The 20,740-nt window shown below is 46.4% G+C and overlaps 1 protein-coding gene across 10 annotated transcripts in view; it reads right to left on the reverse strand.

Annotated features, from left to right (window-relative positions):
- ZNF462 (zinc finger protein 462) overlaps positions 1 to 20,740 on the reverse strand; it is a 157,654-nt gene that overhangs the window by 79,762 nt on the left and 57,152 nt on the right. For 6 of the 10 annotated variants that reach the window (XR_011465049.1, XR_011465050.1, XM_070375165.1 and 3 more), the window contains 5 exons: positions 17,121 to 17,370; positions 10,337 to 15,945; positions 9,417 to 9,581; positions 7,550 to 7,836; positions 3,758 to 3,876 (listed from right to left, as the gene is read on the reverse strand). Coding sequence is in view for 8 of the 10 variants with exons in the window: in XM_070375165.1 (XP_070231266.1) it covers positions 3,758 to 3,876; positions 7,550 to 7,836; positions 9,417 to 9,581; positions 10,337 to 15,945; positions 17,121 to 17,343 (6,403 nt within the window). In the remaining 2 variants the exon portion in view is untranslated. The other 4 variants (XM_070375166.1, XM_070375167.1, XM_070375169.1 and 1 more) reach the window with 4 other exon arrangements.

Consider the following 20,740-nt stretch of genomic DNA (forward strand, 5'->3'; position numbering starts at 1 on the left):
TGTACAGCGAAGTGAATCAGTTATACATATATATATCTCCACTCTTTTTTAGATTCTTTCCCCACATAGGTCATTCTAGGGTGATGAGTAGAGTTCCCTGTGCTGAACAGTAGGAGGCTCTTATTCGTTATCTAATAGAATAGTGTGCATGTCAGTCCCAATCTCCAATTTATCCCCCCTCTTTCCTTGGGAACCATAAGTTTGTTTTCTAAAAGAACTTTCCTTTTAATTGTTTTTAATACCACTGAAATACAGCACAGATCACTATGATCAAGTTAAATGAGAATATGATTTACTTTTGCCCTAAGCCAGCTTTTAAATGAACTGCAGGGTGTAAAATGGGCATGCATACGTCATTGGACAGACAAACACTGGTACAATCAACTCAGAAAGCAATTTTGCTTTTAACAACAATAAATTTAGAAAGCTCAGGCTTGAAATTCAATAATTCCACTTCTGAGAGTTTATATTAAGGAAATATCCATTAATACTTAGAAATCTCTATTTAGAAATATACATTATTTATGCTTAAAAAAGGGATGAAACAACTTAAGTCTCCAACCCCAGGGAAATGATTAAGTAAATGTGGGTATATCTTCTTGATAAATTACTATTCATTAAAATTAATTCTTAAAGATTTGGTCATACATAGGAAAATAAAATTCTGATACTCATAAAAATAAATAGAAAGGCATAATACATTAAATTATAATCATAACTATGAGAAATAATTACAGAAGAAATGGCTGAAAGGAAATATTGTCAAATATTAATAACAGTGGTCTTTAGATAATAAGGTTGTGAATGGCTACTGCATTTCTTCTTTCATTTTCAAATTTTCTCTAACGAACACGTATTTTTAAAATGTATTTTTAAGGTAAAATGTGAAATCCAGAGGAGAGGACCAGTGAATGTGAACTGAGGACGATGCTGCTGATGTGCTACAGACAAATGCTCACTAGAGCAAGGCAAGGCAGAGCAGGTAAGCCTCCATCCTCACTCTCACCCTGTTGTGATGGTTACCTTCCTGCCACCTAATTACTAAATGGAAAATTACTGAGTGGTTTCATGTGAGGCGAGCCCAGCATCCAAAGTCCTGGATTCAGCCTCCTTCTTACAACTGATGACCCCCACAGCCTGCATTTCCAAGAAAGCCTTGAAGAGACCCACACGAAACCTTGAACGATGCAACATGCTACAGCCCAAAGCAGAAGGGAAGCGCAAAGAAGTCAGAGGACCCAAACAAGAACATCAGTCAATTCCACGCTCCGCAAACCATGGCCTGGGAGCTACAGGATAATGCTGGGCATGAACAATGATATTTACTAATATAAGAAATACAGGGCCCTCCTGGTGGGGTCCAAGTTTGATCCCTGGTCAGAGAACTAGATCCCACATGCTGCAACTAAGACCAGGCACCGCCAAATAAATAAACATTTTAATAAACAATTAAAATAATAAGTATATATGTCATTTTATATACTACTGCTCTTCTTATTTCACTTCTCGATTTTTCAGTGCAAAGACGGCTACATGAACCTTGATGGGTGGTCATAAGTGGCATAACCTGAGAGAGAATTCCAATCCAGGTATCTGGTTTTACCCTTTAAAATAAAGTCTATTGAGTAGAACAGACAAGTCAAGAGTCTTTTTGGAAAATGATTTGACTTGAGCTGTGTCATAGATACCAGTGGTCCAAGGTGTGTAGAGAACTAGATAACGCTGCTTCCACTCTCTCTGGATGCTTTCTTCTTGCCAACCAGTGAGCACAGAAGGCCAGTCTGCTTGGTCAGCTCCAAGAATATACGCTTCAGCTCAGTGCCCTAGAGTCAGTGTGTAGCCTGTGGCACTTTATTTTTAAGTCCTTCCCACAGGCCAAATCACTTACCCAACTCCCATTGGTAAAGTGTTTTTGACAAGGCTGAGATCTATAGGAAAAACTTCTGAGGATGGTGTCCCAGCTGAATAATTTACAGTATACACCAGTTAGGAAAGAGTGGTTTGATCCCCAAAGCCTCTTACTCCTTGGACTTTAGTAAAATGTTCTGGGAGATATAAAAATACTAACAGAGAAGAGCCTATACAGCTAATCTGCCGACCACCCCCCGCCCTACCCCACAACTGCTGTGAACTTAAGGCTTCAGTAGTTTTACTCCATTAAGACAGTTCAACAGAACCCAGCATTCAGGAAATAATGGAGAGATGGTCTTATTTCCACAGGGGATGAAGAGACAAGTTTTTATAACCATACAATGGAATTTAATAAATGAGACGGGAAAGTTCTAACTGATTGAAAAATTTAAAACTAGAATTCGTGGTGGGGAGGGGTGGAAGGGAGGTTCAAAAGGGAAGAGATATATGTTTATATAGGGCTGATTCACTTCATTGTACAGCAGAAACTAACGCACACTATAAAGCAATTATACGCTAATAAAAAAGTAAACAATATAAAACTAGAATTCAACTAGTATTCTAAATCCTTAGCTGAAGAAACTCATGGAGAAGACTTGATCTCTAGAAGAATCTCTGATAGTATTGGTAGCTATTCTAAAGTGTTTTGACTCCCCAATTTCCCTCTGTGTTTGAAGCAAGTTCCTGAAGGGCTGTCAACACCTCTGAGAGGGCGCCACAGGCCGCTGTGCAGTCGGGCTTCTCAGAGGACTGAGGAATCATGGGAAATGCCCCGGGGCCCCCTCGCCACTGCCTTTCCTCTCTCGGCCGAGTTCTGATTAGCTATCTGTGGGCATCTCCATCATATTCCAAGTAGAGAAGAGCAAAACAGAGAGAGGTAGCACCATGTGAGTGCAAGGATGTTTGGTTTTTGTTCTGGAGTCAAATTCTTAGTGAATGGGCTCTGTGGCTGACAAAGTGTTAAGTGTCAGTCGCTCAGTCGTGTCCGACTCTTTGCGACCCCACGGACTGTATAGCCCGCCAGGTTCCTCTGGCCATGGAATTCTTCAGGCAAGAATAATGGAATGGCTAGCCATTTGCTTCTCCAGGGAATCTTCCTGACCCAGGGATCAAACCAGGGGCTCCTGCATTGCAGGTGGATTCTTTACCATCTGAGTCATGAGGGTGGACATGAGCAGGACACTTAATTTTGAGTCTCGGTAGCTTCACCTGAAGAGTGACAACAGCATCCACCCTCTTTAGGGCTGTTTTGAGGATTAAATAAGATGATTAATATCACATCTTATTAGTAGTTAAGGGATGTTCATGAAACCAGCCCGATGAGAAGACAGAGTAACAGAGTCAGCACAGCTCCTGGACCCTCAGGACCCAAAGTCTCTTCTTATCTGGGGCATGGAAATGCATCTAAGGGCATCTCAGGAGAAATCTCAGATATCCTGATTTCTCTCTGCCCCTTTCAACATTTCTAAGATTATAACTTTATTTTAGTTGGAAATTACTTTTAGTAGATGTACCAATTCTTGCACTTCCATTAGAAAGTCTTTGTAATTTAGAAATTTCTCTTAAAAAAAAAAAAACAGAGCCCATGAGTAGCAAAAATCTGTTAGTGGATACATACTAGTTGAATGAATCGACTATGACATGGGTGACATGTGGCTCGGTATTATTTTGCCTTTGGGCCATTCTTTAATTTTTATTAGATTGAGATAAAATTGAACACATGATGATTTCAAAGAAAGCTTATTCTCATGTGTATGGAGCAAGCGACTTAAAATTTCCCTCTTTAAAATTAAAGACTACTGGATTTCAAATTCAGAGAACGAGTGTACAGTGAACAACAACTCACCAGCATGGGCTTTGAGGACGTGTGTCTTCAGCCGGCTGTTGTAGGAGGACTTGAAGGAGCAGAGTTTGCATCGGAATGGTTTATGGTGTCCGTGGTGGGTTTGCATATGGCGATCCAAACTTGATGTAGAAGGAAAAAAAAAAAAAAAGGAAATGACAGGATTAAAAACAGCATCCAACATTTTCTCATTGCCCTTTTCCAGAAATCCCATTTCTAAGCTGTTCAAAGTAATTTTGTTACTTTCCAAGGATGGCACTTAACCGGAAAAAAAAGATTGGCAAGAGTTGGGGAAGCTAAAGGAAGGAAGAAATCAAAAATGTTTTTGGATTGAGAGACATGGCAGTGGAAACAGGTCTTGGTGGACTTATTTTCCCTTCTCTAAAGCACTGCAAAGTAGGAGAGGACATCTAAAAACAAAAGGTAAAATACAGACAAATTTAAGTTTTGTGCAGTCAGTGAGGAGTGTCTATCAAAGAGGCCTTGAACTTATTCCCCACCTCCCCCCCAAAAATGAGATTTAGAGAAATTTTGTATGTAAAAAGGGCTGACTTTCTTTTTAAATCTTAATTCCACCATGAACACCTGTGCAGGGCAGGGAGCTTTCAAAGTAGCTGGACTATCTGCGATGGGCTGTCTGTTTCCAAAGTCTTTATAAATATGGAGGCCCAGGGCAGGCATGTTTACAGGAAGCTGCGTGATCCAAAGGCTGGCCTTGCCTTCTGATAAAACCATGTTTGCTATATACCAGTCTTTCAGAAGCAACTTATACAGAAATTATTATAATCAACTCCCAGTATTTCATAATAATTACTACTGTTAAAAAAATAATAAATCTACCAAACAAGGTGTGGGAAGATGTTCTAATTTGTATCAGTGCCCCAGAGAACTAGATTCCATTCTAAATGACTCATATGGGAACGGTACTTCTTAGCATTTAAATATATAATGTTCTCCCAAGCTCCTAAGCAGCACTTTCCCTTGCCTCAGGACACCTCCTTCTGGATGTCCTTCAGCTATCTTAAACTCAACCAACCCGAAACAGAAGTGTTGGTTTTGTTATTTTTTTTAATCCAAAACACATTCTCTTCATTTCCTTGTGTTTAGAAAGAACACTTCCATGCTGTCAGTCAACCAGACTGGAAACCTCCATGTCAATTGTACTGTACTCTGTCCCATCTCCCCTCCAAGAAGTCAATTTTTCCAAGCCATGAAGATCGTCCTTCCCTTAACTGTTTCCAAAGTTCCATTCTAACCTGGTGGCTCAGCTATCTATCATGACCCTCCTAATTGGTCTCCACCATTTTTTTTTTTCCCAACTCAAAAGCACAAGCGATGGAGTCAGACTGCCTGGGATCAAACACCAGCTATTACTCATAAGCCGAGTGGCCTTGGGCAAGTTACACAACTTCTCTACATTAAAAGGCCTCACTTCTCTTATCCATAAATGGAGATAATAATGGCACCATACTTCATAGGGCTATTCTGAGAATAAAATGAGATAATGCTTGAAGGCACTTAGCACAGTGCCTGGCACACAGTGAGGCTTGATAAATGTCAGTGATTAAGATGTCCTACTCATTACAGTCTTCCTTTGACCAGTAATGTAAATTACAAAGCATGCATTCCACATTCAAAGATCCCAAATATGGTCTCAAGTATTCAGACTTTACCTTCCACTGTATCACTTAAAAGTTAGTCCAACCAAGGACTTCCCTGGCGGTCCAGTGGTTAGGACTCCATGCTTCCACTGCAGGAGGCATGGGTTTGATACCTGGTCAGGAAACTAAGATCCTGCATATCTTGTGGCCCCCACCCAAGAAAGTCCAACAGGACCCCCAGCTGAGTGCCTCTGAACGTCACCTTCTTCCTCAGGACCCTGGCCTCTCATCTTTCCTTTCATACTGTATGTCCTTTCCAAACTCTTGAAGTCCTACCTTCCTCTTGAAGACTTGACTCTAAAACTCCCTGTTCCATAAAATCTTCCTGATCCCTCAAAAGTGGATGTACCATCTCTCTTCTTTGAAACTTTGTAGCATTTTATTGATACATTTTTTAAAGACATGTGCATTATGTTGCCCAGTCATTTGTATGCTTGCTTTACTTATAATCCAACTAGACCCTGAGTTCCCTTAGACCACCGACCGTGTCCTATTCTTTATATTCCCCCCAAAGCATTTACAACAGAGCGTATTCAGTTATTCACAACAACTTACTGAGGTTCTGTGTGTCAGAAAAGAGAGTCGCTGTTCAACAAACATTTATTGAACAGGTGAGAACTACACTAGTTTGAGGCCAGGGCATGAGTCTGATGACAAAGATTAGATACTAGGTCCTGTATAATCATAAAAGCCATTGCAACCCTCCCTAACCTCCGTAGAAGCATCTCCTCTTCTTGCCTTTCAACAACCACTAACTAGCACTTTATCTTTTTGAAGAAGCAAACAGCCCATCATTTATTTTCAATTATGATAAAAATAAACAGCATGTCAGCCTCACAATCAGCCACCTTCATCCAAGACTGTAGAATGTGTTATTGAATATTTCTCTCTCATACAGTTGTGAGAGAAAGGCAACAAAAGGTTGTTGCATCTCAGAACCATCCCTCTTCCCGTCACTCTGAACGGCCTCACATAAAAACCCAACGTGCAATTTCAAAGCTGTGCCAAGGAGTGGAAAGCTCCCTCTCCCAACCCCACTACATTTCAAGCATCTCTCCAGCATCGATAAACTTCTTTACCATTCCAGGTCTTTTTTTTTTTTAAATGCCAAGCAATGACTCTTTGGTCACATGGATTAGCAGTCCTAATTTTACCTCCTTAGCCACTTAATTTCCCAAATGGAAACTTACTTCCTCTTATGATGACTAGGTTCTGGATGAATGTTTGACAGATGCACCAGTAAACTCATGTACTCTCCGGTCTTTCCTGGTGTACATCATAGCAATTCCTCCCAAACCGTCATTTTTTTAAAAAAATGCCCAATTTAGAAAACTCTGATTAGAAAAGATACATGCACCCCAATGATCACAACAGCACTATTCACAACAGCCAAGACACGGAAGCAACCTAGATTTCCACTGTCAGATAAATGAATAAAGGAGATGTGGCATATGTATACAATGGATTGTTACTCAGTCATAAAAAAGAATGAAATAATGACACTGGCAGCAACATGGATGCAACTAGAGATGATCATACTAAGTGAAGTCAGTCAGACAAAAACATCGTATGATATTACTTATATGTGGAATATTAAAAAATGATATAAATGAATTTATTTACAAAACAGAAATAGATTCATGGACACAGAAAACAAACTTATGGTTACCAAAGGGGATAGTTGGGGGCGGGGTAGGGAGATTAACAAGTACACACTATTATATATAAAATACGTAAACAAGGACCTATTGTAAAGCACAAGGAACTATACTCAATATCTTATATTAATAATAATCTATACTGGAAAAGAATCTGAAAAAGAATATGTGTACATATTTTTGTGTGTGTGTGTGTAATGGAATCATTTTGCTATATACTTGAAACTTAACACAAACTTGTAAATTAAGTACACTCCAGTTTTTTAAAAAATGCTTGATTTTGCCAAGTCTGGTGTCAAGTGAACAGTCTCCTGTTCTCAGCCCCATTTGACAGATGAGGTGACTGAGGCTCAAGGTAACATAGCCAGCTAAACAGTGGACGTGAACCATGACAGGGGTCTCGAGACTCCTCCAACCTCTCGGGCCTTCCGCGCGCCTCCCCAGTTACCACTTGTGGGCACTCGGTGAGCACTTACTTGTGCCTGAAAGCAGAAACAAAGGAGCAATACTGGCAGCTGTACTTGTCCTCGCGGGTAAACATGGCCAAGGCCAGATGGCTCCTCTCATGAGAACGCAGCCCCTGCATGGACATCAGGACTCTGTCACATTGACTACAATGGTATCCCCCCGGCCGGGTTTCATCCTCCAACATTCCATCAAGCAAGCAGTGTTCACCATCCACCCGGTCCACCAGGGCGCCAGTGGCATCTTTGGCTGCTTCCAGTCCATCCAGGAACAAGTGGGAAGGGTCTTCAGCCTCCTGCTAAGAGAACCACACACACACACATGCCCCACCAACAAAATAAATATCCAACATCATTGCCCCCAGCTCTCCTCCTCTCCCTTCATTCTCCCAAACTCATCGGCATTTCGTGGTAAGGCTTCCTCCCCTGCCTCTCTGGCTCCCCCTAGAGGAAGGGCACACCCAAATGCCATCCTCATGCAGTGGTGGTGATATGAGGGCAACATCTGGACATAGGTTGCTACTGTCTGAGAACTATGAGGGAGGGGCTCTCCCACTTTTGAAGACAGTTCACTCCCTTATCTCCCATCTTACAAAGAAAATTCTAATTGGGATCCTACTGAAACTGATACAAAGCAGGTTAGGGTTACGGCTCTGAGAAAGGAAGAGAGGCAGGAAGAAGGAAAAACAGAATGGTTTGGGCATTTAGGAGCCTTGGAACACCCTCAGGAGAGGAAGGAGACAGAAAGACCCAGCTCTTTGCCACCATGCTCATCTCTAGCCCACATATGGTAACATTACCCCTTGACCAAAGGCTACTATATAGTCAACACAAAAATTAAGGAGAAGCCTGGGTTTAAGTTGCTTGTGTTTCGAGGTGGTTCCTTGGATTACTGATTACACAGGAAGAGGTGCTCTGTCTCCCTCGAGCGACTGGGGGACGCAAAGCTGGGACACACCACGATGGCGGGCAAGGACATGGCCACTGCTGGTCCCAGCACCACTCACGGCTGTGTCGCCAGCAGGAAGGCTCCAGTCTTCAATGGGAAAAGCGGAAGCTTTACCTCCAGGCCACGATGGCAAAACAGGACGCAAGATCGGGAAGGGCCGATGACAAAAACACATTCATGTATCCAAAGAGATAGGGCAGAGCTCTGAACTAACTTCTCTGCTCGAAGTGGCTAACAACATCCTAGAAAGCAGGGATTTCGGCTTGGTTATTAAAACAGTGACTAATATTTAAGATTGTGATGTTCAAAACAGGTGGCCTGATAACACGTCGGAGGCAGAGGGGAGGCACTTGTCAGCAACATATAGGGAAAGGGGATGGGGGAGACAAATCAGGCCAAAGGGCTCACAGGGTCAACTGTGACTTGAAGGCTTTCAGTTTCAGATTTAACGTTTCTTAATGCTCCTCTGAGGACCCAGAATAAGAAGTTAGAAGACACATTCTCCTGGGATCTCTGTATCATTACCATAGGAGAAAGACAGACAAGAAGTCAGGCGGTGGGAGGAGCAGAAGAGGATGGGGAGAGAACCCACGGGGCTCCTCTCAGGAGCTCGAAACACTTGGAAGCACAAACAAACACAGCACAGAAAGGTGACCCAAAGCCTCCTGTATCCTGAGGCCCGGATCTTCTGTTTCCACTGAACTATCCGCGTGGAAGGGAACCAGATCGAAATGCAACCGGGTGGAGACACAGAAGATGAGGAGGATCCAACCTGTAAAGAAATCAAAACAAGCCAGACCGATCCCAGTGTAACTCAGGAATGCCCACATCTGGGACACCCTTTCCTGAGTGTCTCTGAGCAGCGGCGTGGATTAGGAACGCGAATGGCTCACACACAAGACTTCTCATCCAGACCTTCCCAGTGCTCACCTTCACGGCGGCGGACACGGCGGGGACACTGCCATACTGGACGTGCTTGCGGAGGTGGTTGCAGATGGCTCGGAGCGTCGGATGCACTTCCACACAGAATTTACACTTGTAGCCCACCACCTTCCTCTCCTTGATCTTTGGCACCTCTTCTAAGTGACCAAAAGGCTGGTAAAATACAGTGGTAGCCATCAGTACTCCGAGCCCTCCCTAATGGCCGGCATTTATTCTTGCAGATTACTAGATTTTATGTTACAGCAGATTAGCAGGTTAAAAACCAAGGGAGATATATGCGAGCATTTTTACATAATGAATTCATCAGAGGCGAGGCGCGCTGCCGACTACGCAAAGTCTCCGGAACCCCAATAGGTGATGACTTGTAAGGAGAGAAGTTCTTGGTGCAGAAGCCTCATCGTCACTGCCACCCAGTTATCTGGCTTTCAAACCCATCGTTCAACTATGCAGGTGAAACGTTGCATGAGCTATGCCATGAGTGAACTTCTTGACCAAAAAAAAAAAAGAAAAACAAAAATCTACTCCTGGAGATGTCTGGTTCGTGGAGCCGACACTGCAAACCAAGGCATGGCTGAGCACTAAGGACACGAGAGATGGCCCACAACTGCCTTGGTTAAGAGAGCGAGCGGTTGTCGTGAACTAGGCCTCGGATAATACAGGAAAACCACCCGACCCTCCCCTGGGGAGCCTTGGGAGGGACCACAGGGAGGAGGACCGGGGCTGTGGAGAAGGGTGAGCAGAGCATGGGGGAGATAATCAAGCTCGAAATGTTTAATTGACTTATTGAGCTCTCTGGCAAGCTAAGTCACTAGGAAGCCCGGAGCGGTTTGGCTGGCAGCGAAGAAGTGCATGTGGGCACCAGTGATGAGAGGCCTCCTGGGGGAAGGGAAATCAAAACATATCCTTACCCTCTCTTGTTTGAAATCTGCAAAAGCACCATCTGCATATTTCTGCTTGCTCAAAAGCTGTTTCCTCCTCTCCTGACGTTTGGCACGCTTCTGGAATTCCTCATTGTGAATGTTCAAGTGCGAGGTCAGCTCGGCGGTGCTCTGCAGTCTGCTCTCGCAGTGCTTGCACTGGTAGGCGGAGCCCTGCAGCCGGGGGCCGCCGCCCAGGATGACGAAGTCCCTCTTGAGGTCCCGGCTATGGTGGTCCGTGTAGTGCATGCTCAGCAGCTCGGCCGTGCTGAAGGACAGCTTGAAGCACTTGATGCAGCGGAACGGGAGCCACTCGATGTCCTGCCCTTCGTTTCCCTCCACCTCGGCTTTCTCGAAGCCACCTCTCTCTTCCGAATCTTCCATCAGTACCGGCTTCTCGTGCTCGTCAGCGTAGACCGCGGTGAAGTAGCCCCCTAGCTTGCTGGCATGCTGCTTCTTGGGAAAGACCCCCGGGTGGCGCTTCATGTAATGGGACACGATGCCCTTCTTGCTGAAGGACTGGAAGGCGCACAGGGAGCACTTCTTCTTCTCCACGGCGCGCCGCAGCTCTTCGCTGAGTGGCGGGGAGTCATCCTTGGGCGGCGACGGGATGATCACCTTGTTGGGCTTGTCGCTGATGGTTCTGGAGGCCGCCAGGCAATGGGTGTAGTAGGCGTCGATGTCGTGGCGCTTCTGGTAGTGGGCAGCCAGCCCTTTGCGGATGGGGTTCGTGTAGGCACACAGGGCACACTTGAAGAGGTTGTTCTTGCCCTCGGGCTGGGCGCGCACGTTGTTGTGCTTGATGCGGTAGTGCCGGGCGATGCCCTTCCGCGTGGAGCAGAAGTACTTGCACAGCTGGCACCGGAACACAGTGTGGGACACGAGGTGCGAGGTAGCGAAGTGAGACGTGGACACAGGCTCCTCTCCCACCTCGTCCTCCGTCACCGAGACCTGGGAGGGGCTCACTTCAGTGGTTATCTCAGGCTCGAGGGACATGGGCAGCTTCGGGGGCGACTGGGAAAAGACATCGAATTCCGGCTGGTTGTGGTACTTCTCATAGTGGATTTTGAGTTTCTCCAAAGTGCCGTGTGTGTAGGGACACAGTTTGCAGCGGTAGGCGCCATACCCTTGCTTGAAGATCCTGCTCGTCTCCTCTACGTCGTTCTGGGCTATGTCAGTGGACTGCTCCACGTCGTGCACGAAGTCCTCTGCGGTCACCTTGATGGACGGATGTCGCTTCTGGTAGTGGGTCAGGACCCCGTGGATGCGGGTGTTGATATAAGGGCAGTGCCTGCATTTGTAGACAGCGCCGGGGTTGATATCGATGTCCTGGGCAAAGTCGGCAGCCTTCACCTTCATGCCTGGGTGCTTCTTCCCATAGTGGGTTAGAAGGCCGTGCAGGTTGTTATATTCAGACTGGCACACTGTACACTGGTATGGGGTGGAGGAGATGGCGGGGTTAACTGAGGCAAGCTGGATGGTCTTCTCAGGGGAAAGCCTGGCATCCTCAGGGCATTCGCCTTCCTGCTCGGCAAGCGGGCCAGGCATACTGTTTTCACAACTCACAGTGCCCACCAGGTCTTCAGAGGAAGACATGGGATTCTCCACGGCATCTTTCTCCTTGATGATATCCAGCAGCACCGACTCGTCTCCGTTCATGGCCCATGGGTGGAATGCTTGGTAGTGATTGGTGATGTCCCAGATGGAGAGGGCTTCGAAAACACAGTCTCTGCATCTGTATGTTTTGGCTTCAGCTGGCATAGTGAGAGAGGGAGGGGATGGGTCTGGCCCCGCCCAGAGCTTGGTGGCCATGTAGGTATAATCCACGTAATGCTCGGGGTGCCTCCTTTGGTAATGCAGGAGCAAACCACTTGGCTCTGTGTGGGAATAGATGCACCACTCGCAGTGGTAGCCAGCTTCTATCAAGCCATCTAGAAATGCCCATCGCATGATGGACGTGACCGTGGCCTTCAGGGCAGGGTGGTCTTTCTTGATATGCTTCCTCAGGGCATAAAAGTAGGGGGAGGTGTACGAGCACTGCCTACACTTGAGCGCTCGCAATTTTGTTTTGTCCCGCTCCACACCCGAGGGGGAGACCAGCATGCAGCTGGCAGGCTTCTTCTGGTTGCGGTCGCAGAGGCTTCGGATGGTGGCTGTGTGCTGCCGGATCACATCCGCATTGGCCTTGAAGTCTCGGTGCTTCTTCTGATAATGAATGAGGACCCCTTTGACCGTCCGGTTCCCATAATCACAGTGCTGGCAAAAAAACATCTCATTCTCCATGGGAGGGCCATCTCTCTCGGAGCTGCTCCGGTTGAGCTGTTGCATAGGGGCAGGTGGCCGGGGGGAGCCATGGGGCCCCTCCGGCCCTCTCATCATTGCAGCTGTGGGAGGAGCCTGTCTGATATATTTGGCAGTAACCTTTATTTCTGGGTGTCTTTTCTGGTAGTGGACAAGGACTCCCACAACTGACCGATTGCTGTAGGAACAGTGTTTGCAGTAGTAAAGCTCAGTACTGAGGTCTGGTGGCGGGGGTTGTGGGGGGGGTGGGGAACCCATGGTGGACATTTTGGGAGACATTGGAGCACCCACCTCAAATGATAACTGAGAAAGGGCGGAGCCCCTGTCCACAGACACCATTCGCATGGTTTTCTGGATCCTAAAGTAGGAAGCCTTTTCTTCTGGGTGTTTCTTCTGATAATGAACCAACACAGAGTGCATGTTGGGGCTCGCGAAGGAGCAAACGTCACAGTCGTACACGACAACGGTGTTGACCGAGGGGTCCTTCTGATTTTCACATTCTGGAGGAAAGGTCTTGGAAGGAGTGTTTTTGGGGTACGGAGCTGGCATACCGCCACCACGGGCCACGGGAGTGGACGTGGCCATGTTCTTCGGAGCCGAATTCAGGATCTCTCGCAGAGTCTGGGATTCTGTGCCTAGCCCCTCCTGCTGCTCCACCACGTAGCTCGAAAATATCATGGCATTGTTAATCTTCACGGTGGGATGCATTCTTTGGTAATGTGGCATCAGGCTTCGGACGTTCGGGCTTGTGTAGGAACAAAACCGACACCGGTAAATCAGGTCCGAGTGGTCAAAGTTGAGGACATTCATGGCTTCTGGGTGGTGTTCGCCGTAATGCTGCTGCAGGTCTTCAAAGTTGGTGTAATCGATGTAGCATTCCAGGCACCGGTACACTGCACTGTGATCGTTGGGGTCCAAGATGTACCTGAAGCTGAACTTAATGTACGGGTGCATGCGCTGGTAGTGGGTGCTGACACTCCGGGCAGATTTGTTGTTAAAGTCACAGTGTTTGCAATAATAAAGCCTTCCCGAGTCACTAAAGTCGGTATTTTCATTATTGTGCTCACTTGCGTAGATAGGAGTCTGGGTGTTGAGCAGAGTAGTATTGGAAACCTGGTGATCTTTCATGTTGGTGGAGGAGCCATAATAATCCTCTTCATCTTCAGAAAGGGTGAGCTCTATTTCAGCCCCGTTGGTGGCATTGTAATCATGGGCAACAGTTCTGAAGTTGGGCTCCTTCGGGGGCTCAGGGGCATCTCTCGCCCAGATCTGCTGGGCAGAGAAGGGCGTGGGCACCTCCAGGACGGGCTCCGGCGGCTCTTCCTCCCTGTCCAACTCCACCTCAATCTCCACTTCATTGTCCTCCTCTTCCTCTTCGTCATCTTCCACGTTGATCACCGCATCTTCTTGCTGTTTTGTTTGGTTTATTTTGCTCTGCAGGTTGCTTGCTATCTCGTCAATCCTGGTCCTCTTCTTCACTGGCGATAAGTCGAGCGGAAAGTCGTTAGCGAGCTTCCTAGAGGCCTTGGCGACAAAATTGTTCTTGGAGGACAACCCAAGAATTGAGGTCTGACTTTTCTTCACAGTGTTGCTGGAAGAGGGGTGGCTGTCTGTCTCACTGTCCAATGGCAGGCTTGAGGTCTGCCCCTCGAATTTTGGCAAGTTGTCACAGAAAGAGTGTTTGTGCTGCTGATGAACTCGCAGCCCTTTCAGAGTCGTGGTGGAGTAATTACACATGGTGCACTTGTAGGGGTGCAGGGGTGGGGCTTGCGCAGGTGGCGGGGGAGGCGGCGGGGGCAGCTGGGGCTGGGGTGGCACCTGATGGGGCGACTGTAGCTGCGGTGGTTGTGGCTGTGACGGAGGTGGTGGTGGTGGCGGTGGCGGCGGCGGGGGTGGCTGTTGCTGCTGCAAGGGATCCAATAGGACCCCCGACTTTCTGCCATTGATGCTTGAGCTCTCATAAGACACGACACCTTCATTCAGTGAGGAGGAAATGCCTTCACTCTGGGAATTCACAGCATCCCAATCTGATGTGGTACCCGTGTGACACTGTTTGTGAGCCCCAAGTTTTAACGAGCTCTTGCAAGTAAACGGACATTCATCACATTTGTAGACGGCTGTCTTTCCAGATAAGTGGATGTTTTCTATGTGACGGGAAATACTACGTCGATGCATGGTGAGGAAAGGACAAAAGGGGCACTGGAACCTATTCATGAATCTTCTAAACGGGATCCCCTTGGTCTCCAATAATTTGTTGCCCTCTGAGCCCATCAGCTGCTCTGCAGACATGCCTACTGTCTGGTGATCCATAGCATTTAAGCCATTTTCACTGTCTATTTCATTTAACTCTTCATCAGAACTAGAGTCATTCAGCATGCTGTTAGTGTCCAGGTCAGCAGAATTGGTCATGTCGGGCATTCCGTAACGGGATCTCTCCGCCAAGTTAACGAGGCCAGAATTGTGAGGTGACTTCGGCTTCATCTGAGGGTAAGACATGGGCGAAAACTTGGAAGTGGAAGAAGAATTGGGTCTCATGATGGAGTTGCCAATGGAGCCCCTGAAGTTGGAGACGTTAGTGTTGGGTAACTCCCGGCTGGCAGCATTCATGGACAGATAGGTGGAGTTAGAAGTGGGGCTGAGGTCGTTCTTGTTCTGCGCCTCAGGCACATTTGTCCCTTCTTGCTGCTGCCTGAGACTGGACAGGATCTTGACCATGCTGCGGTGCTTCTTCATCATGTGGTCACACCAGCGTTCTCGGCGGGGGGTCTGATAGCTGCACCACTCACAGCAAAAGTTGCCTCGAGACTTGGTCAGTGGCTTGACCATGGATTCTAAGATGCTGCGCTCCACAACCTCTGCTGGCAGTTCCTTGCAGGGGTCCTGCAGGGACATGGGTGGGACCACTGGGTCTGGCATTGGAGCAGGGGCAGGGGGGGGAGCAGTGGTCTCCTTCAAATTGTTTTTGTGATACATCTTCTGATGCTTAATTATTCTTGCCCTCCTTGGTGACTTGTATGTGCAAAACTGGCAAGAGAAGACCTTTCCAAATCCCTCATGCATCATGATATTATAATTTAAGGATCCTGGAACAGGGGGTCCGGCTGAACTCCCTTCAGCTTGAGCTCCGTGGACCTTCCTAGTGTGTTCAATGAGGAGGTTTTTTGACCTGAAGTAGCGTACACAAAACTTGCATTGAAAAAACTTGTTTGTTGGTTTGGGATTAGGGGCAATATGCTGACTGTAATATCCTGGACTATGGCCATAGTAACTTCCAGTCCCCAATGCGGCTGCATTTTGACCTAAAGAGAAAGCATAAGGTAAGTGGGAAGAGAAGAGCAAAGCAAAAGCAAATCAAGAAACTCAATCATGCAAATCCAGTTTGCTTTTCAATTATTCTTCATTAATAAACATCACATTCAAAAGGCCTAACATCTCAAGATGAGGCCCTGAAGAGTAGTAACAAAGTGTTAATGAACATACACGTGTTGCCGCTCGTGGATGGAAGAGAGTGCTCGGCTTCAGGGGCAAGACCCCCCTCATCGCTATCTATGCGCACAGAGCTGTGCAAGTTTCACAAACTGCGATATTCATTCTAGAACTTTCCAAGATACTACCTTATGCTCCAAATTGAAAGGAAGTGAAGAGACATAAGGAAGCTGAAAGGACTATTGCCTGGGCTACTCAACAAGAGAAACATGATGCCCAAATCACAAACATGGCTCACAAAGGGGGATTCCAGGGCTTAGGACTTGGTACTTTCCCTGCCATGGCCTGGGTTCAGTCTCCGGGCAGGGAATCAAGATCCCTCAAGTTGCATGGTACAGCCAAATAAAAAAGAAAAATGGCTCACAAGGAGCAAGAAACTCTGTAGGAGCTGTGCATGTCAAGAACCATAGCTACAGCTGCCTCAGTAGGGTACACAGCCTTTGCCTGTACAGGTTGCTCTAAGGAACCTGAAGACAGTCCCCTCCAGGGGACATTCCTGACTGGCATGCCAACCCCAATCCAAGCTCCAGACAGGGTATGTGCTGGGACTTTAGAAAGCCCCAGGACATAGTGGCCAGGGTTCACGTTGGCCAAGTCATAATATCCATCCGTACCAAGTTGTAGAACAAAGAGTATGTGATTGAGGCCCTCCACAAGGCCAAGTTCAAGTTCCCAGGCCACTAGAAGAGCCACTCCTCCAGGAAGTAGGGATTTACTAAGTTTCCTGCAGACAAATTGGAAATATGGTGCAGAAAAGTGGCTCATCCCAGATGGCTGTGCGGTCAAATACACCCCTTATCGTGGCCCTCTGGACAAATGGTAGGCTCTGCACTCATGAGAGTCTTGGTGCTATCGCCTTCTTACTCATGCCCACCAGTAAATCCTACTTTCCTGTCAAAAAATTTTAAAAAAAGAACCACAGCTATAGGCTCAAAATAGATGAGGGTAGTGAAATACACCAGACGCGTCGATCCTAGGACAGATTTACCTGTTAAGTCCTCTGCAATCGCAAATTCATCCTTTATAGATGAAAACTCCACCTCTGTCTGGTTACTGGCATTCATGGACCCAGATCGTGACTCATTCGCGTTGTCTTCAGCAACGTCTGTCGGCTGCAGAAATGCCGTGTGGACATCCTGGATGTGCGCCTTGAGATCTTCATAAGACGGGGCTCTGAAGTCACAGCCATCACACTGAAGCACCTCCATCATCTGGGTCTACTCTCTCACATTAGGAACCTGGGGCAGAAGGCAGAACAAAACGTCTTCAGGCCTGCACTCATTGCATACCCCCAAGCTGGTGGGGCTACGAGTCCAGTAACAGAAGAATTCCAGTATCAGCCAGTTTCTCTCACTGGACTTTTCCAGATGGAACAGTGGTCAAAGAAAGGAAATCGGACATAATAGGAATGGTGTCCTTGACATCATAACTTCAAAGAAAGGAGGAAAAAAAAAATGATAAACTTTTTCTAGCTTGATATATCTTCAAATGCCATTTGTCAAGAAAACCCTTAATACTGCAAAAGTTTTTGTAGTTTTTGAATGTCTTGACTGATTTTGGATTTCTTGGTAAGTTTATACTGACTTTGATTCTGGCTGAGACCTATTTTCTTTTTGAACCGGAATCTTCTCCGAAGTAAAGAGACTGCCCATATAGAAGAAAGAGTGAACTTCAATCTTCATTAGCTGTTTTAATACAAGAACATCATTGTGTTATCACCAAATGTGAAACAGTGTGGAGCCTCAGAGTAGCAGTGGAAAAAGCTTTTACTGTACGTTTCATTCTTCTACTGTCTTAACTGATATTAAGATACACCTCCTCCTTCCTTCCCTTTCTAACACAGTGTATTTTTTTTTTCATGAGCTAAATGGTTATTTGCTTTTTACTACCTACCAATTATAACCTAACAGCTTCTCCAATCTAATTAGGTCATAAAATATTTCTCATGAGATTCTCAAACAACCAACTCTAGATGACAATCCAGTTTCTAGTTTCAAGTTGCACCTTGGTACCTCGATTCACACTAAGGCAACAGAAACACATGTGGTTTGGAAGAAGGGCTTCTAAGGCAGGGCCTTCTCTTTTTCCACTTTTCCCCTTTATGAATGTGAAGTGCGTACTTGGGCATAAAAAGCTGGGAAGCTGATTTCGAATAAGGCAAAACTTGCCCTGGCCACCTCTGCCCTGCTATTTACTGTGTGACTGAAAGATACACATAGCTTCCCATAAACTCAATGGAGAGACTCATCATTAAGAAGTTAAAAATGTATTAGAAGGCATGCCCTTCCTATCTTCATGTATGTCCTGAATCGAGATACCCAGTTATTATCCTAATGACGGAGTTACTTCACTGAGCTCATGGCAGACTCTACGAAGCCACTGTAATCTAGAACCAGATGTCCAAGCACAAAAGCCACAGCCAAACCTTTCACTACGTTGATCGTATTTAGCACCTTCCTATACTTTTATTGTAAAAGATCAATTATTTCTGCAAGGGGAATAAAGTCGAGGAATCTGTCAATGTAGTGAAAGGAGCTATGACAGGAGGATTTTCTCTGAAAGAATGCTCCTGCTGATAGCCTGTGAAAATAACTCCTGGCAAGTCCAGCTCTGGACAGCCTGCGCTTGTAGGGCGAGAGGCACTTATTTACCTTCTCTCCTTTCACCCAGCAGTTTCTCCTTTTTCAATAAACCCTGAACTGTGCACCAGACTTCTTTTCAGCTAACTCAGCCTCCATGTTCCGGGCCACACCAGCTTTTTTCTGTCTCAGCACCAACCCAAATTGTGTGGAAGAGGTTGCTATCAGCTCTGGATCAAATTACAGCCGACACGGACGCCCCACCCCACTTCTCCTTTTCGCACAGCCCATTAGACCTGAAAACAAATTTTTCCATAGTGCAGACGACTCCTGCATTTAGAACACTTCACAGCAAAAAGGCGGATCATCCAGGGTGCGTTCCCCATCCCCCCAGCTTAGTCCTTTCATCTCAGCCAAACAAGCCACAGCTCTGCTGAATGTGTTTATCACACTTTCAAGAGATAGGAGCTCCTGCGTCACTGAAGCTCTAAGTCTCACTAAGCTGCCCTAGTCCTCTGAGCTTTAGGAGCGGCCATTTTAGCTCAGAGCTTCCCCTCCGAGCACAACATGGCTTCTCTGGGATGGATGCTGCCAGGCTGACAGGCAGAGGAAACAGGAGAGGAGCAGTCTGGGCCCCTCCTCTGCCCTCCTCCTCTCAACAAAGAAGGAACTGTTTTCACTCCTTCCCGAAAAAGCAGCACCTTTCTCCTCCTCACATGTCATTCACCAAGGATCTCCCGAAGGTTCTTTTATCCCATGATTGATGGGCTGGTACGTTCATCCCAGCACAGCCCTGGTTACTGTAGGACGTTCCTGGACATGACCCTGTTCTCCAGCAGCCTTTGGGGGTGTGCTGGAGGGGGGGAACCTCCAGAATGCCTTGGCTTCTTGGGAGTCGTCCTTCCACACACAGAAGACATACCATCCGACTCTGCTTGCCGGATTCCAAAGTCTAATGACCTTTGTTAATCACCAGCCAGTCTGTCTGCATCAGCAGACCCTGCCAACAGGCACACCCTTCAACACAAAGGCTGTAGCTATTCCTTTTAAAAGAGGTTCTCTGAAAGCTCCATTGTGTAGCCGAGAGGAAAACAAAATCTCTTCCCTTCAAAACTTCAAGCCTTTAGAAATAATGTAACAGAAGGCTTTCTGCTGTCTGTCTTTTGGAAAGTTTGAACCTCCTTCTCACTACATCCACCCAAAAAATGACAGTTCTGCCCAAGGAAAGCAGGACACCTTTGGCATTAAGTCATCCACCCCGAGATGAAATTCATCTCTCCACATGGGTCTCTAATATCTTGGTGTCTTCCAAAGCTGTTATCAAGGATTCAGACTTCACTGGATACAAACACAAATCAACAGCCTTCTTGTTCTGCTACGAAGGAGATTAAAGGGTTAGGAGATCAGGAAAAAAAAAAAAAGGCCCTGATTTGGAAAAAGAAGAGATGATGAAAGTGATTTCCTAATGGGTTCTAGCTTTAATGTTGTTGCAGACTCTACCTCAAAAATAGCGCAGAGCCTTAGAAGAGGTTAATCTCCAGGCTGCTGAGAGAACCAGCGTCAGGTACAGCTGAACGGCCTTCAATCTGATGTCCTGAAATGAGGATGTAGCCTCCTCTGAAAGGCATTTTGTCTTTGTGCACACATTGCTCCTGGAGACGTTGACAGAAGAAGAAAACAGAAATTGCCAGCATGGCCTCAACAATCAAAGACACAGAGACTTGATGTGTTTATGAGACTGAGGACGGACACATGGGCAAGAAGCGAGAGGAGGAGGAGACGGAAGAGGGGAGGAGAGAGACAAAGAAAGCTGGACCTGAGGATGACCCATTCATCAACCCAAGGATGTTTTTGCAGCAGATGGTAATCCTCTGAGAAACCAACAACAAAGATGGGAACAAAGATGAGAAATACACTCTTGCATATTTGACTGTTTCATCAACCGAGAAAGAACAGCAACCCTAAAAGGCTAAACCAGACACTGATAGCTACCAAATGATGGTTTAAAGTTAACAGCCTTGATCTCCTA

The sequence above is a fragment of the Bos mutus genome, chromosome 8, assembly GCF_027580195.1.
Source record: "Bos mutus isolate GX-2022 chromosome 8, NWIPB_WYAK_1.1, whole genome shotgun sequence".
Classification (NCBI taxonomy): domain Eukaryota; kingdom Metazoa; phylum Chordata; class Mammalia; order Artiodactyla; family Bovidae; genus Bos; species Bos mutus.